The sequence below is a fragment of the Carcharhinus amblyrhynchos genome, chromosome X, assembly GCF_965287045.1.
Source record: "Carcharhinus amblyrhynchos chromosome X, sCarAmb.v2.hapA, whole genome shotgun sequence".
Classification (NCBI taxonomy): domain Eukaryota; kingdom Metazoa; phylum Chordata; class Chondrichthyes; order Carcharhiniformes; family Carcharhinidae; genus Carcharhinus; species Carcharhinus amblyrhynchos.
Window position 1 is genome coordinate 15,654,138 of NC_137359.1, and position 15,070 is coordinate 15,669,207.

The following is a 15,070-nucleotide window of genomic DNA, read 5'->3' on the forward strand; positions in this document are numbered from 1 at the left end:
CCCCACATTTATTTAGCCTGCTAGTCCCCGAACAGTAGGGGCAATTTTAGCATGGCCAATGAATTTAACCAGCACATCTTTGAACCGTGGGAGGAAACTGGAGCACCCGGAGAAAACCCACGCAGACACGGGGAGAACATGCAGACTCCACACAGACAGTGACCCGAGACTGGAATTGAACCCGGGTCCCTGTCGTTGTGAGGCAGCAGCGCTAACCACTGTGCCACCCGTAAATCAAAGTGGAGAATGTGGACATATCGGAAAAATCCATCTGGTTCACTTTAGGGAAGGAAATCTGCCGTCCTTACCCCGGTCTGGCCTACATGTGACTCCAGAGCCACAGCAATGTGGTTCACTCTTAAATGCCCTCTGAAATGGTTGAACAAGCCACTCAGTTCAGGGGCAATTCGGGATGGGTAACAAAAGCTGGCCTTGCCAGCGGTGCCCATGCCCCACAAATACAAAATGTGAAACCAATAAGATGTCTGTTATACACAAGTTCTTTACAACATTATAGCTGGAGATCAGAATCCCTCCCATAATAATAAACTAAATTATACGTACTATGGCAAAGGCTGGAATGAGTCTGTATCATTCTTCGCACCGAAACTATATGCCATCTGCAGGTTACTCTGACAAATCTTATCAAGTCCACAGCCCTCCCTCAGAAAGTTCACCTGAACAAAGACAACAGGAGACCGGTCAGTATAGTTTCACTGATGACCATTCAAATATTTCTTCAGCCTATGTCAGTCATAGAAACCCTACAGTGCAGAAGGAGGCCATTCAGCCCATTGAACCTGCACCAACAATAATCCCACTCAGGTCCTATCGATGCAAACTCTGCCCGACACTAAGGGACAATTTAGCATGGCCAATCCACCTAACCCACACATCTTTGGACACTAAGGGGCAATTTAGCATGGCCAATCCACCTAACGCACACATCTTTAGACACTAAGGGGCAATTTAGCATGGCCAATCCACCTAACGCACACATCTTTGGACACTAAGGGGCAATTTATGATGGCCAATCCATCTAACCTACACAATTTTTTACATTAAGAGGCAATTTACAATGGCCAATCCACCTAACCTATGCATCTTTGGACACTAAGGAACAATTTAGGATGGCCAATCCACCTAACCTACACATCTTTGGACACTAAGGGACAATTTAGCATGGCCAATCCACCTAACCTACACATCTTTGGACACTAAGGGACAATTTAGCATGGCCAATCCACCTAACCTGCACATCTTTGGACACTAAGGGACAATTTAGCATGGCCAATCCACCTAACTCTGGGAAGAATCTGGAGCACCCGGAGAAAACCCACGCAGACACGGGGAGAACATGCAGACTCCACACAGACAATGACCCAAGGGCGGAATTGAACCCGGGCACCTGGCGTTGTGAGGCAGCAGTGCTAATCACTGTGCCAGCGCCATCATGGCTCTGAGGGCAGCATTCTGGCTTCAGAGTCAACAGGTTGGGGGTTCAAGAGCCATTCCCGAGCTCTCAAATCCAGGCTGATGCTCCAGTGTAGTGCTACGGGAGAGCTGATGGGACATCAAACCATCTGTCCTCTTTAGGTCGTCTAAAAAGATCTTGTGGTACTTAATGAAGGAGAGAGTGGAAGAGTTCTCCCTGGTGTCCCGATCCTCAATCAGCATCACAAATCTTGAGTATCTGGCTTGTTATCACATTGCTGCTTGTGGGACCATACAATCAGTGACTGTCCATTCAAAGAGTGCTTCACTGGCCGTAGGGTGCTTTGGGGATATCTTGACATTGCAAAGATTGCTGTACATAAATGCAAGTCTTTCTTTCTTAAGAGCCCATAGTTGTGTTGAAGGCTGCAATGCTAAGATGGATCACAAAATGGCCATTCAGCCCATTCCCAAATTAAACAATGGAGAGAGAAAAAAATCTACAACTGAATCCTGTGAACCTATTTTTGATTTTCCGTAATGAAATCTCTTTGGCAGCCTTGCACAGGTCTATGGAGAAGAGTGGGGTCACCTTACCTCTTCCCTGAAGGTGTTGGCAACGTGAGCGTTTAAGACGGGCATGAGGTGGGCCAGTTGCCGTTCGGCCTGCTTCTTCTTGCGGCTGACCTCCTTGATCACGTAGGTTAGCGTCACTGGAATGGGCCGCAGTTTGTCTCTGATGTTGTCCTGTCAAACAAAAGGAACAGGTCATCACCAGCTTTCCTCCCTCTTCCTTCGGGTGTGGGTGTCGCTGGCACGGCCAGCCTGCGTCGCCTGTCCCTGATTTGACCTTTAAACTTTGAGTGGTTTGCCCTCCCTGATTTGACCTTTCAACTTTGAGTGCCTTGCTCGGCCATTTCGGAGGGGCAACCCAGAGTCAACCACAGCTTTTCCGCTTCTTAACACAAGCTTATGCCCAGTAACCTTCAGCTGCTACCCAGTGCGTGTGTGTGTGTGTGTGTGTGTGTGTGTGTGTGTTGTGGGGAGGTCTGTGGGGTGGGGGTGTTGGACACTTTCCTGTCCTCTGCAATACTACACATGAACAGGGGAGGTCACAGAGTCTTACAGTGCAGAAAAGGCCCTTCGGCCCATCGAGTCTGCACTAATCCCATTTTCCTGCACTTGTCCCATATCTTTGAATGTTCTGATATTTCAAGTGCTCATCCAGATATATTTTAAAGGTTGTAAGGTTTCCGGCCTCCACTACCTTCCCAGGCAGCACATTCCAGATTCCCACCACCAAGTGAAAAAGATTTTCTCAAATCCCCTCTGAATCTCCTGCCTCTCACCCGAAAACTCATGAGTGACCCTTCAACCAAGGGTAACAGCTGCTCCCTGCTCACCCTGTCCATACCCCTCATAATCCCACACACCTCAATCCTGTCCCCCCTCAGCCTTCTCCTGCTCTCGAGAAAACAACCCAAGCGTATCCATTCTCTTCTTATAGCTTAACTGCTCCATCCCAGGCAGCATCCTGGTAAACCTCCTCTGTACCCCCTCGAGTGTAATCACATCCTTCCTATAATGGGGTGACCAGAACTGCACACAGTACTCCAGCTGTGGCCTCACCAACACTCTGTATAACTCCAACATTACCTCCCTGCTCTTAAGCTCTATACCACGACTGATAAAAGCCAGTGTCCCATGTGCCTTCTTAACTATCCTGTTCACCTGCTCTGCCGCTTTCAGGGATCTATGGATAATTACCCCAATATCCCTCTGTTCCTCTGAGCTTCCCAGTGTCCTGCCATTCATTAAACACTCCCTCATCTTGTTACTTCTTCCAAAGTGCATCACCTCACACTTATCAGGGTTAAACATCATCTACCACTGCTCTGCCCATCTGACCAACTTGTCGATATCCTTCTTTAACCTGCGACCTTCTTCCTCACTATTAACCACAATCTTGATGTCATTGACTGAAGCTTAAGTCTTCTCTCCTTCCCAAACAAAAGAGACTGAACATGCACTGCACAGTTTTTAGGTGTCCAGACCACCAACAACCACTCCTGGTCCCTCCATGCAGACACTATAGTTAAGAAAGCTCACTATGCCTCTACTTTCTCAGGAGGCTAAAGAAATTCAGCTATGACTCTCACCAACTTTTACAGATGCCCCATAGAAAACATCCTTTCTGGTTGTATCACAGCTTGGTATGAGCTCCTGCTCTGCACAAGACCGCAAGGAACTACAAAAGGTCATGAATGTAGCCCAATCCATCACACAAACCAGCCTCCCATCCATTGACACTGTTTACACTTTCCGCTGCCTCGGGAAAAGCAGCCGGGATAATTAAGGACCCCACACACCCCGGACATTCTCTCTTCCACCTTCTTCCAAAAGTCTGAGGTCACGTCCCAACCGACTCAAGAACAGCTTCTTCCCTGCTGCTGTCAGACTTTCGAATGGACTTACCTCACATTAAGTTAATCTTTCTCTACACCCTAGCTATGACTGTAACACTACATTCTGCACCCTCTCCTTTCCTTCTCCCCTATGTACTCTATGAATGGTATGCTTTGTCTGTATAACACACAAGAAACAATACTTTTCACTGTATCCCAATACATGTGACAATAAATCAAACATTAAGCTGATCTTTCTCTACACCCTATCTGTGACTGTAACACTATATTCTGCACCCTCTCCCTTCCTTCTCCCCTATGCACTCTATGAATGGTATGCTTTGTCTGGATAGCGTGTAAGAAACAATACTTTTCACTGTATCCCAATACATGTGACAATAATAAATCAAATATTAAGCTGATCTTTCTCTACACCCTATTTGTAACTGTAACACTACATTCTGAAACAAATCTTTTCCTTCTCTATGAACAGTATGCTTTGTCTGTATAGCGTGCTAGAAACAATACTTTTCATTGCATCCCAATACATGTGACAATAATAAATCAAATCAAATCACCAATACACAAGGCTTCTCTCACACCTCCTGCCTTCCAGTAACAGATTTCTGCAGCTCAGGTTAGCAGGAACCTTTGGCCGTACCTGTAACTTCATTGTGACGTTAATGCAGTTAGATTCAGTTTGCCTTCGCAGGACGACCTCGCCGGTGTATTGGGTCTCGGGGTCACTTGGCTTCCTCTTCAGGAAGGACACCCGGGGGGCTCTTCTCCGCTGTCCCTCGATCTCCACGGAATCCGCCTCAATTGTGAACCCGAGGACTGCAAAGGACAAAGGGAACACGTGACTGCAATGATGGATGCAATTGGTCACGTGCTGCCCTTCAGCAACGCCCACTCTTTAACTGTTTTAAGATGAAGGGTGTTGCTGTTGCTGGCGTGATGACCTCAATGAGGCCCCATGAGCCTCTTGGAGTATGAGCTCCTTGATTGAGGAAGCGATTGTCCAATCAGGGAGTCTCACCTGTGTGTGTATACATTGAGGAGTGTCAGGGTGACTGACACTCTGGATTCTTGCTGCAATTCCCCGGCCCAGCCGACAGGGCACCCCCGCCCACAGGTTTCCCGTGACATCAGTGGGAGTTCCCATTGACAGTGGCGGGACTGGAGAATCCCGCCGCTAGCAAACAATGCTCCACCCCCTGCTGGTGGGAAACATGCAGCCTGCGAGTCTGGAAAATCTCACTCGCTGACTTTGTACCTGAAACACTCTTAGGAATGGAATAGGGTTTGTAAATAAAAGGTATCTGGTGACACCGGCCTCTGAGGAGTTAGTTCAACTGACATTTTGTATGCTAATTTTTGAGAAGATTGCACCTATAAAGGAGTAAACGTAGCCGGTTAAAAGAAAAATCCCACTGAAAGTTGCTTTCCTTGCGGAGATAGAGCTCTCTGCTTCAAAAGAGAGGAGAGCAGAGCGAGGAGGAATCGGGCTAACTCTCCAAATCAGGGCAGGAGCCGCGCCATGTCAAACCTTCCCTGGCATCTTAAATTGACTCCTACAATTTTAAACCTGCCAACTAGGCCTGGCTGATAGCAACAGAGCCTCATCGGTGTAGGCCTCAGTCCAGAGATGGAGCCTGCAAGTCAGGCTGACACCCGGATGTTGTGCGTCATGCTTAGCGCAAAATGGCTGCCGCCTTTGCTTGCAGAAGGGCTTTGGAGAGCTTTTCCCTGGACGTTAAGCACAGAGAGGCAAGGATAAGGCGCTGGAGGAATTCAAAGGGAACACGGAGGCATTGCATGTTGAAAACACAGAGTCCACAGTCTGTTCGTGAGAATCAGACCCACAACACGTAAATAAAATAAAGGTCTGTGGCCTTGGATTTAAATTTACGTCAAGCTTTATTTAGTTGGCGCCATTCCTTGCTGTGTTTCATGGAACGCAGGAAAAAAAATGGCGGCGCCGTAATGTGAGCAAAACGAACTGGAAATTCGTGCCACGCATCTAGGCATCGTGTCTGACGGCAGGTGGGAAGGAAACAAGCGCTGCCCGCTGCTCCTTGTCTTGGTGCCAATGCCTAGGTGGGTACCTTGTTACCCACCACCATCTTTGCTCCTCACTGATGTCCTGGGTGGGGGGGAGGAGGGAGGCAGGGGTTCCATCATGAGCAACATACGATAGAGTGGCCAAGTGGTGAGTGAAATATCACCTCTATCCCATCCGATGGTGTTGCTTCAAAAAGCGGCTCCACCCGCACCCAGGTTTTGGCACCTTCGCCCCAACTCCTTCAACCAGGAAGCGTTGCAAATGGAAGTAGGCCTTCGCTCTTGAGATGCAAATCGCCTCCACGTTGAGTTCTCCCAGTGGCGGGGTACTGCTTGAACGCAACTCAATAAGATGCGCAACAATGAAACCGGAGAGGGTGTACCCTCAAATCTCAAACTCCCACATCTGGGTGATCACTGGGGACTCTAGCGACCCCCGCAGGAAAGCTGGGCACTGCGGCTGACAGGTGGAGGCCTTTCGCGTCTTAACCAGCTGGGCCCCGAACAGGCGCCAGAGGTCAGGCCACCTTCTTATGGAGGATCCCATTCACTGAATCAGTCTCAGTGGTGGAGGGTTTGTAGATAAAGGGCTGAGGGAGTTCCTTTTTTGTTGTCTTGCCAGTGTTTCAAAAGCAGTCAGCCACATCGACACCGTGGCTGGAATTCTCCGGCCATTCACGCCATTGGGATTCTCCAGTCCTGCTGGGAGCGCACCCCCCCAATCCGCGGCTTTCCTTGCAGGTGTGGGTTGACGTCAATGGGAGCTCCCATTGACAGCGGCGGGACTGGAGAATCCCACTGCCAGCAAACAATGCGCCACCTCCCACTGGCAGGAAACACGCAGCTGAGAGGCTGGAGAATCTCACCCCATAAGCAATACCTATATGGGCATACACATTCCCATGGCACCAGCTTGGTTGGCAGTTCTGTCTCAGAGCAAAAATTTGTTTATTGTTCTTGCAAAAATAGACTGCATTCAGAAAAAAAGGAAGAATATTGTAGGCTCAAAGCGCCTGAACACAATTTGACCGCACTACCTGACCTGGCAGTTCAGCAGATACCCTGGAGGAAGTTTCACCCAACTGGAGGGGGCAACCTTCAGATGAGGCGATTAGGCCAACTCCTGAGTGCCTGGGCCACACTCAGTGCCCTGGGGGGAACCCCCACCAGCGAAATTCACAAAAAAAGCACTGAGTTCATCAGCGCCTCCTGGCCAACATTCTTCCCACAACAGAAAATAGATTAAAACTGGCCAATCAGACTACTGCTTTTTGCGGGAGTTTGCCGCATGCAAAATGGTTGCTGCATTGGCCGACACAGCAATGGTTACAACACTTTCAAAATCACCTGTTTCACGGCTATTTCGGGATTGAGCTCCATAAACTTAGGTTGTTTGGTCGGAGAGGACTTGATTAGGGCGGGATTTTACTACCTTACTCAAGCAAGACCAGAAATTCCCGCGCGAGGCCAATGGACGTTTCCGCTGTCCACTCCTCGCCCGCTCCAATTCTATGGCGGGCGGGGCGATAGAATTCCAGCAACTATTGCTGCAAAAGAGAGGCATGTTGAAGCTTTTTGTCTTGCACTCATCAGGAGATTGCGCAAGAATACCAACGTGAGGGGGAAACAATAATTTATGGTCTGACCAGCAAGTTTGTGAATGATGCAAAGATTGGTGGAGTTGCGGATAGTGATGAAGATTGTCTGAGAATACAGCAGGATAGAGATAGGTTGGAAAACTGGGCGGAGAAATGGCAGATGGCATTTAATCTGGGCAAGTGTGAGGTGATGCATTTTGGTAGATCCAATTCAAAATAAATGGTAGAATCATAAGGAGCATAGACACACAGAGAGATCTGGGAGTACAGGTCCACAGATCCTTAAAGGTGGCAGCACAGGTGGTGAAGAAAGCATATGCCATGCTTGCCTTCATTGGACAGGGCATCAAGTTGGCAAATTATGTTACAGTTGTATAAAATGTTGGTTAGGCCACATTTGGAATACTATGTTCAATTCTGGTCGCAGAATTACCAGAAGGACATGGAGGCTTTGGAGAGAATACAGAAAAGATTTACCAGGATGTTGCCTGGTATGGAGGGTATTAGTTATGAGGAGAGATTGAATTAACTGGGATTGTTCTCCCTGGAAAGACGGAGGCTGAGGGGGTGACCCGATAGAAGTTTATAAAATTATGAGGGATGTGGATAGGGTGAACAGTAGGAAGGTTTTTCCCAGGGGCAGAAATGACAATTACAAGGGGGCACAAGTTCAAGATAAGGGGGGAAAGGTTCCGTGGAGATGTGCGGGGGAAGTTTTTTACACAGTGGGTGGTGGGGGCCTGGAGTGCACTGCCAAGCGAGGTGGTTGAGGTAGATACGTTAGCGCCATTTACCTGGATAGACACATGAACAGACGGGGAATAGAGGGATACAGGCGGTTGGTCTAGATAGGACAATGTGATCGGTGCAGGCTTGGTGTGCCGAAGGGCCTGTTCCTGTGCTGTATTGTTCTTTGCTACATATGAAGGCGGTGGTGATTGGTTGGCAGAGTCCCACTTACCGACAAATCGCCACTCTTTTCCCACAGAGTATAAGTTGCTGTTTTTCCGGTCACGTTGATATTCTTGTAAAACCTCCTGATGAGTGCAAGACATAAAACTTCAACACGCCTCTCTTTTCCAGCAATAAACAGAGGGGGCTGGAATTCTCATGTCCAGCATGCTGCCGCTGCCAGAGAGGGTGGAGAATCTGGCACTCAGCCAAATCTCCGCTCAGCACAGTGGGGCTGGAGAATCCCAGCCGCAGGCGAGGTCGGAGAATCTCGGCCATGTTCTTTCACTGGATCAAATGTTCCTTTTCGACGATGCACAGGAGTGTTTTGAAAACAATCGATGTCAACACCACTTCCCTAAGGGACAAATCTTTGCCAACCATGCCCAAACAGAAACCCAGCAGACTGCGCCAATTGCCAATCTCATTTAGCGCGTGACTTCTGCACAAGTTAATACGTCCTGTTTCCCCCTCTTTCTCTTTTTAAATGCCACGTGGACAACACGGGCAATTTTGTTGTTGGAACTTACCAATCCTGGGGTTGTAGGAATCAGGTTTCGATCTATAAAGGAAGCAGGCCCTGACATCAATACTGTGGGATAGAAAAGACACCATCAATTAGAACTTCAAACAACCACTGGGAATCAAACCAGTTAACACTGCGATTCCTGCCCTGCTCACAGCTCAATGGCACCAGGAATGATCAAACCCAGCAGTAATTCAATAGGGCCCAATTTGAATGGCAGTTTGATGATACTATATTGTAAAGGGGAGGTGCTGGAGTAGTGGTATTGTCATGGGCTAGCAATCCAGGATCCAGGGTTCGTAATCCCACCATGGTGGATGGTGAAGTTTGAATTTGATTACAAAAGAAATCTGGAATTAAAAGTCTGATAATCATTGTTGCAAAAACCCATCTGGTTCACCCTTGTTGAGGGAAGGAAATCTGCTGTCCTTACCAGGTCTGGCCTACATGTGACTCCAGAGCCACGGCAATGTGGTTGACTCTTAACTACCCTCTAAGTTGGCCTAGCGAGTCACTCGGTTCAAGGGTAACTAGGGATGGGTAATAAATGCTGGCCAGCCAGCAATATCCAAATCCCATGAATAAAAACAATATGAAAAACAGACTTTAGGGCAAAAGGCTACATAGATGCATTTTGAAAGCATTCTTTGCAGACTTGACTGCTTTTCAACCTACGTTCTGAGTGGCACAGTGGTTAGCACTGCTACCTCACAGCGCCAGGGACCCAGGTTCAATTCCGGCCTCAGGTCACTGTCTGGAGTTTGCACGTTCTCCCCGTGTCTACATGGGTTTCCTCCGGGTGCTCCAGTTTCCTCCCATACTCCAAAGATGTGCAGGTTAGGTGGATTGGCCATGCTAAATTGCCTCTTAGTATCCAAAGATGTGCAGGTTAGATGGATTGGCCATGTTAAATTGCCCCTTAGTGTCCAAAGATGTGCAGGTTAGATGGATTGGCCATGTTAAATTGCCCCTTAGTGTCCAAAGATGTGCAGGTTAGATGGATTGGCCATGTTAAATTGCCCCTTAGTGTCCAAAGATGTGTAGGTTAGGTGGATTGGCCATGCTAAATTGCCCCTTAGTGTCCAAAGATGTGTAGGTTAGGGTGGATTGGCCATGCTAAATTGTCCCTTAGTATCCAAAGATGTCTAGATTAGGGGGTTTGGCCATGCTAAATTGTCCCTTAGTGTCCAAAGATGTCTAGGTTAGGGGGTTTGGCAGGTAAAAATGTGGGGTTACACTGATAGTGAGGGAGGTGGGCTTGGGTAAGATTCTCTGTCGGGAAGTCAGTGCAGACTTGGTGGGCTGAATGGTCTCTTTCTACACTGTTGGGATTCTATTCAATGATTCTAAAAGGTTCGCTATTTCCCAGCATGCAGTTACCAGCCTGTGCTGTGTAAAAACCCAACCCCCTGAACACCCACACAATCTTATTTCGCACCCCCCTCTGTCTCTCTTTGCTACCTTCTGGCCTGGATCTTGTCTTTTAAGCTACGTAAGGCATGCGTGTGTATGTGTGTGCATGCATGTGTGTGCGGGTGCACACACTTATGCTAACTGTGCTGTTTCAAGGGCAAAATAATACAGGTCTGATGGTCAGGGTAGTGGAAGGATTTGAGGGAGTCAAGGCTGGTGTGGAAGTTTGGGGTGGGGGGAGGAAGATCAGTTATGGCAGGAATCGAGACCTGTCCACTCCCACTCCCACCATCATAAAGTACCTGGGTGCATGGGGAGAATAAAGCTGGAACGTCTCAGTGACATCTCTTTATTCTGCAGCACCTGGAATGTTTGGAGGGAGATGTTAGCTTTGAGAAAACCTTGGAGAACAAAAATCCAGCAGATAGCACCTTTGCAGGACTGGCTTGACTGAACCAGAATGACTGGGATACTTTGGAAGTTTCGACTGGGTCCCAAGCAACGAATGCTCCTGGCCATGTATGAGATAGTCCTTTGTAAGACCTGGAGGGTATTGAAGGAGTAAGGAGGGACAGCAAGGTCCCCCCCTATATCATGACTAACTTTTAAGTTCTCCTGATGAATGGGGACACACACTTGCCCCGAGTAACTTTGCTCAGGTGTGGCCCACCTTGCCAAGGAAGAGAGTGCAAAGGTGAGTCGCGACACACAGCAGAGGTCGTGTCATTGGCCGTGGCTGCGAGAGGTCAAACCTCCACCAGCCCAAACTGGCCACTGGCTGCAGAATCTGGAGAATCAGGCCTGGCAGAGACACAAGCTGCCATCCAAGCATCTGCCACCCAAGCATGGGCCTTCCATGTCAACCTCTGCGCACAAAACATGGCCAGTCCCAGTGAGCAAGGCGGAGCCAATCTGAGGCAGGCGTTCCAAGACTTTGTCGCTGTCCAAAGTTTGGCTCCAAGACAGATCCACAGGGGACAACCGGACAGATGTGGCACATCTGTAACCGTCACAGGTCAGCTGACTGGTTCTCCGGCCAATGGGACACATGAATGATCAAGCAAAACCGAGCAGTGTCAAAGCAGTCTCCAATGGCATGATTCTCCAGTCACTTCCAGGAGTGGTGCTTGGCAATGGCACAAGGGCAAGGCATGATATGTCTCGTTTGCCAGCTTTTCGTGGGCTCTCCTTGGCTGTCTTTGGAACTGATGAATGCCCAGAGGATGGAAAACACTCCTGATTGGCCACTTAGCTTTGCGACACATCAGCTGTTGGTACAGCCAAGCCAACAACTCCAAGGCTCCAAGGCACACCCACAACAAGCAATGTGTGCGCCTTTACGAAGTGTTGGCGCTTGAGACGGAAAAGCCTATTTTGCCAGCAATAATGGCCTTTCCCAGGCCAACACCCGTATTCAGCGCTAAAGTGCCCACAAGCCACATTCCTTCAAACTGCAAACTTGACAGCATGCGATAAACCTTCACGAACTGCAAGCTCTTCTCTCTTTCTCACACTATTGCATAATTTGCGCCGGCAATAAAAATTTTGAGGCACTTTTTCCTTAAAGATGTAACCTTGGTGCTGGATACTAGCCTGCAGTACTGAACGGGACCCTCTCCTCTCTTAACTAATTTGTGCCAGGCCGTTATCCCCACCCCCCCCAACCGCAAAGGCCAAGGCACAGTTTCATGGGTGCCAGTCAGTCATCACGATACCTAGCCCAAGTTGCCATTCTTCACGTGCAAGATGCTTAGCTTCGTCACTTGATGAAGGGTAGCACAGCGGCACAGCGGTTAGCACTGCTGCCTCGCAGCGCCAAGGACCCAGGTTCAATTCCAGCCTCGGGTCACTGTCTGTGTGGAGTTTGCATGTTCTCCCCATGTCTGCGTGGGTTTCCTCCGGGTGCTCCAGTTTCCTCCCACACCCCAAAGGTGTGCAGGTTAGGTGGATTGGCCATGCTAAATTGTTCCTTAGTGTACAAAGATGTGTAGGTTAGGTGGATTGGCCATGCTAAATTGTCCCTTAGTGTCCAAAGATGTGTAGGTTAGGGTGGATTGGTCATGCTAAATTACCCCTTAATGTCCAAAGATGTGCAGGTTAGGTGGATTGGCCATGCTAAATTGCTCCTTAGTGTCCAAAGATGTGCAGGTCAGGTGGATTGGTTATGCTAAATTGCCCCTTAGTGTCCAAAGATGTGCAGGTTAGGTGGATTGGCCATGCTAAATTGCCCCTTAGTGTCCAAAGATGTGTAGGTTAGGTGGATTGGCCATGCTAAATTGCCCCTTAGTGTCCAAAGATGTGCAGGTTAGGCGGATTGGCCATGTTAAATTACCCCCTAGTGTCCAAATATGTGCAGGTTAGGTGGATTGGCCATGCTAAATTGTCCCTTAGTGACCAAAAATTTGCAGGTTAGGTGGATTGGCCATGTTAAATTGCCCCTCAGTGTCAGGGGTTTATCCAGGTAAATATGTGAGATTACAGAAATAGGGCCTGGGTGGGATTGTTGTTCGTGGAGGCTTGATGGGCTGAATGGCCTCCTTATGCACTGTAGGGATTAGGCGATTCTGCAATGAGGGAGGGGATTTGGGGGAGGGCTTGCATCTCAGCCTGATCCTGAGGGAAATGACTTGTGTGCGTGGGAGTATACGATGGCGAATGGAATTCAAAATCCGTTCTTTCCAAATAGATGCATGATTTTGTATCCAAAACTGCAGAGGGTAAACCACCTCCCCTAATCCCAGCCCAGCATCAGCCAACCCCTAACCTATCTGACATCTCTTTATAGTCACAGACTTCGCTCAGCGGTCCTGAGGCCAATTGTCATACCTGCCATAAGTAGACGAGAGGTCAAAGTTGGAACCTTCCTGGTCTATGTCAGTCAGCAGTAAAGAAATGTGCATTTACCCACCAAGCCATTGGGGTCTCTTCCTTGTATTGAATTATTAGCATTTACAGGCCATTCAGCCCATCAGGTGGATACTAGAGGGTTGTGCACTACAAGAGCCTTCTCCCACACATCTTCTATCAGCATATCATTTTGTTCTTATCTCCCTCCAGCTTCTCATTAAATGTACCGATATTACTTCCCTCAACTACTCTCAGTGCTGGTTCCATATTCCTTATAGGGTCCCTCCATTGCAGAAGGAGGCCACTCAGACCATGGAGTCTGCACCAACTCTCCAAAAGAGCATCGCAACCTTGCCCACCCTTTGTGCCCTATCTCCGTAACCCCACACATTTACCATGGTCAATCCACCAACCCGCACATCTTTGGGCACTAAGGGGCAATTCAACAAGGCCAATCCACCTAACCTGTGTATCTTAGGACACTAAGGGGCAATTTAGCATGGCGATTTCACCAAACCTACACATCTTTGGACATTAAGGGGCAATTTAGCATGGTCAATCCACCTAACCTGCACATCTTTGGACACCAGTTTTAAAGTTTATTTATGAGTGTCATAAGTAGGCTTACATTAACACTGCAATGAAGTTACTATGAAAAGCCCCTAGTCACCACACTCTGGCGTCTGTTTGGAGAATTTAGTATAGCCAATGCACCTAACCAGCACATCTTTCAGATTGTGGGAGAAAACCGGAGCACCCGGAGGAAACCCACGCAGACACCAGGCGAACGTGCAGATTCGGCACAGACAGTGACTCAAGGCCAGAATTGAACCCAGGTCCCTGGTGCTGTGAGGCAGCAGTGCTAAGCACTGCGCCACCACAAATTCTCACTCTCTCTGGGTAAAGAAGTTTTTCTGAAATCCCCTTTAGATCTATTAGTGACTATCTCATACTTATGGCCCCTCATTCTGGTCTCCACAAATGAAGACACCTTGTCCAAGCCCACCCTATCAAACCCTTCCAAACTGTAGAGGTTTGCAACAGATCACCCCCTCAACCGTTTCTTCTCCTTTCTGACTCTTAAAACGCAGAGAAAACCTGTACACATGAGATTTCGATCGCGTTGCCTTCTCAGAAGAGCATTCTGCTGGTCCCCTGCTGCCAGAGTTGAGGGAAGCACCTTTTAAGGTTCCTTTGTCTGTTTACGATCGATTCTTACCAGGTTCCTCGGGCGCGTTTGCAGTTCTCCAACTTCACGTCAATCTGCTGGGGATGGATGTAAACCTGTTCCGTCACATTAATGACGGGACATGCTCTGAAGAAAAAGACAAAAGATCCAGAAATGATGTGAGGATAATCATGCTCTGCCCTTCACCAGTACCTGACACCTTGTGTTACCTCTGACTGTGCGGCCAAATTCCCCTCCAACTCCATTTTCAAGTTTGCTGCTGGCACCATTGTAATGGGTTGGATCTCAAACAATGACAACACAGAGTACAGGAATGAGATAGAGAATCTGGTGAACTAGCACAGCAACAATAATCTCTCCCTCAATGTCAACAAAACAAAGGAGATTGTCATCGACTTCAGGAAGCGTAGAGGAGAACATGCCCCTGTCTACATCAATGGGGACGAAGAAGCTATGGTCAAGAGCTTCAAGTTTTTAGGTGTCCAGATCGCCAACAATCTGTCCTGGTCCCCCCCATGCCAACACTATAGTTAAGAAAGCCCCACCAACACCTCTACTTTCTCAGAAGACGAAGGAAATTTGGCATGTCGGCTACGACTCTCAACAACTTTACAGATGCCCCATAGAAAGCATTCTTTCTGGT

General features: G+C 48.3%; 1 protein-coding gene across 1 annotated transcript in view; it reads right to left on the bottom strand.

The window, feature by feature from the left end:
* Nucleotides 1-15,070, bottom strand: part of LOC145361843 (integrin alpha-7-like) — a 149,429-nt gene that overhangs the window by 31,657 nt on the left and 102,702 nt on the right. The window contains 5 exon segments of the mRNA XM_080217811.1: nt 565-677; nt 2,032-2,181; nt 4,501-4,676; nt 8,983-9,044; nt 14,458-14,553. Coding sequence (XP_080073937.1) covers nt 565-677; nt 2,032-2,181; nt 4,501-4,676; nt 8,983-9,044; nt 14,458-14,553 — 597 coding nt within the window.